We start from the raw sequence: 2,990 nt of genomic DNA, 5'->3' as shown, positions 1-2,990 counted from the left end.
TCATAAGCATGTGGTGCACATACCACACACAGCATCCACCTATTACAGTAAAGCCAGAGTAGCTCTATTGAAGTTACGATTCCTCTCTTCCTCAGATTTCACGTTGTGATGGTTGCTATGATTAGACCTACCCAACAGCAAATACAACTTTTGTACTTCATGGGAGGGAAAAGAAAGCTACTCTTTTAGATAATAGATCCATTAGACCCATGAGTAATCAGAGTATTTTTGCTCCTGCAAGGAGCCCCCATTGGTTTGATCAAACCTGATGGAAACGTGCATGTTTCTTCACACCTCTGCTGTCCCCAGGACTTTGTACACAGGTCAGTGCGAAGTTCACTCACTAACAGCATACCAAAAGCAGCATTTTACTTAGGTTCTCCTGAGCAAACAACAGGCTTATGCCAAGTAAGTAAGGTTGTCACTCACACCTAAGGACCAAAGCTAAAGGTGATCCTTTCTAAAGAAGATCAAGGGTCTACCCAGATACTTCCACACATCATCTCATTTTCAAACCTTCTGCTCCTCTGGCATTCCTTTCCTTCCTGACTGAAAGTATCTTTATTTTTTCAATAAAGCAGCTTTGGATGTTTCACTCCTGTCTCCTTTCCCCTATTCTGTTTCAAATATGTTTACTTTTACCGTGAATTGACAGGGCCAGTTTCTAATTTAACTTTCCACTAATGTGAAAGGGGCTAAAGATTTTATTCATAATAAAATTTGCATTTATCTGTGCTACCATTTCCAGCTGCCCCACCTCCACTCCCCCTGTCCTCTTAATGCCTCCCACATTTTCACACAGGTAAAACCAGACTATTAACAATAGCTCTTTCCCAAATCCCTGCCAGTATTTAGAGCTGACCACACCACTGCTACTGCCAGCTGCCCAGAATTTTGGGGCTAGTCTTGTCAGCTTGTAAAAAGTCCCAGACCGGTGAGGTTGTGGCAACTGGAAGGTATTGCTGTATTTCAAGACTCACTAATCATTTTAAGAATCAGTCCATAGCAGAGCCAACATAAATAGTGGCTAGATATGCCAAGCATTGATCATAAATACTAATAAAAAATCAGCAGGTCTTTTAAATTTACTGAAATTTTTGTAATGCGGGTGCAGATTTTTTTCTCCCATCAAATGATCTAGAATAAAGTATCTGTATCAAGACACTTGCCAGTCACTTGTGTTGCTTGCTGAAAAATCCCCAACCTTTGCAAGTTTTCCTATTGTCTTCATTTGAGCTCATAGCCCATTCCACTTAACAGCAATTGTGCCCACATTTCCAAGATTCATCAATCAGCAGGAGTCAGCAGGAGTCAGCAGGAGCATTTCGTCCACCTGTTTAGGCTGCCCTGCAAACTCCCTGTTTGATGAGATGGCATAGATAGTTAGAACCACTTATAGTTCAGGAGAAAACATGCTAATTAAAATAAATGCAAATTCTGCACTGGCAAAGATGTGGGAAGCAGTCCAGGAAAGATGTCACTCTTGTCATCCCTCATTAGAAGATTGCCCCTTCAAAGGACCGAGTTTCTGGAATCCCCACTAATCTGGAATCCCCGCTAATGCTGTTGTGTAAATGGTTGATGGCAGGGTCACACCCTGGGTACTGCAGAAGCACCGCCCGTCACCCGCTCCCTGTGGCACATCGGTTTGCAATAATAACTCTCACCTAATCAAAAGGTGTAGGTCCACACGTCAAGCCTGTAAGTGCTCCCTTAAGCACCTACACTGGCACTCAGCCAAATGAATTCACCCAGAGCTGTCTAGAGTTATAAAACTGTTTACATACTTTATGAAAACATTTTATCTTGTTTTATGAGACATCATCTGCCTGTCTGTGACAATATACGTGCTTCACTCCCAGCCCATTTCTAAGTCATCTGGAGTGAAGACCCTAAGTGGAAAGCCCTACTTTCGTTTACAATCTGAGCAACTGCTTCTAGGAATCGAAGTTCAGAGAAAATAAGGTATTTTCTACATTGTCTTACTTTAACAGGCTTCTCCAGCAAGAACTCATAACACAGGGGAGTGAGATTCTAGATCAGTTTTGTTAACAGATCCCCAAAATCATGTCAGTGACCCTTCTCCACAGTTAGGACAAGCAATTCACAGGTCTACTGTTTCCAAATGCCATTGTCAATACGGGTGGCGATGGGTAAATTCCTCTTTTTTTTTTTTCACCCTAGATTAGTCTAGTCATCCCAAGCTCCTGAGCAGAGCTCTCGGGGTGGTGTGGCAGCTATCCATGTTTTTAAGCCATGCACACCCCCACTGGACGGGAACGGACTGAGTGTCCCCCCCGGGTCACTGGCACCCCAAGGGCCTGCCTGGAGAGCCGAGCAGACCAGAGCCAGGCCAGCCCTTGAGGAGCTGGCTGGGCCTGGGCTCCCGGGCATAGAGGTGCCAGCGTGCTGACCCACACCCTGCCCAGGGAGGTGTCGGGCAGCCCCTCACTGCCGCCCCACGCACCGTGGCCTCGCCTTTGTGTGAGCTCCACCGTGTTTACTCTCCCACTTCCTTGTTCCACTCCAGTGCGAGGGCCATAAACCGCCCGGCTGGCACGGCCGAGCCCTTGGTGGCAGGGGCAGGAGGAAGAGGAGGGAGGGGGATGGCGGTCATCTCCTGGCTCTGTGCTGGGAGGGCACCCCAGGTGCCGCCGTGGTGGTTGGGAGCGCAGCCTTTCCTCTAGGGCTGGTGCCACCGTCCACGGGGGGTCTCTCACGCCCGCTGGCCACCCTCATGCCGTGGTCCAGGGGCAAACCAGGAGGGAACAGGACCTATTTCCCCTTCTTCTCAGACTTCAAGGGCCACAATGTGACGGCCCTGCGCATCGGCGAGTCATCTGCCCTGGCGTCCATCTTCTTGCTGTCCTTGGCGGGAAACATCTGGGGCATCTGCCTGCTGGTGAGGCGGCACCGCCGGCTCTGCGCCGCCAACTGCCTCGTCCTCAACCTCTTCTGCGCCGACCTGCTCTTCATCACCGCCCTGCCCT

The 2,990-nt window shown here is 48.4% G+C and overlaps 1 protein-coding gene across 1 annotated transcript in view; it reads left to right on the top strand.

Annotated features, from left to right (window-relative positions):
- The first annotated feature begins 2,637 nt into the window (after window positions 1-2,637).
- The window catches only part of FFAR4 (free fatty acid receptor 4), a 6,015-nt gene continuing 5,662 nt past the window's right edge, over window positions 2,638-2,990 (top strand). The window contains exon 1 of the mRNA XM_017725860.1: window positions 2,638-2,985. Within this exon, the coding sequence (XP_017581349.1) occupies window positions 2,738-2,985 (248 nt within the window). The 5' untranslated portion in view covers window positions 2,638-2,737. The remainder of the gene's footprint in view (window positions 2,986-2,990) is intronic.

This window comes from Corvus brachyrhynchos, unplaced genomic scaffold (assembly GCF_000691975.1).
Source record: "Corvus brachyrhynchos isolate BGI_N302 unplaced genomic scaffold, ASM69197v1 scaffold61, whole genome shotgun sequence".
Lineage (NCBI taxonomy): Eukaryota > Metazoa > Chordata > Aves > Passeriformes > Corvidae > Corvus > Corvus brachyrhynchos.
Note: the sequence above shows the minus strand (reverse complement) of the source record. Positions and strands in the feature narration are given on the sequence as shown.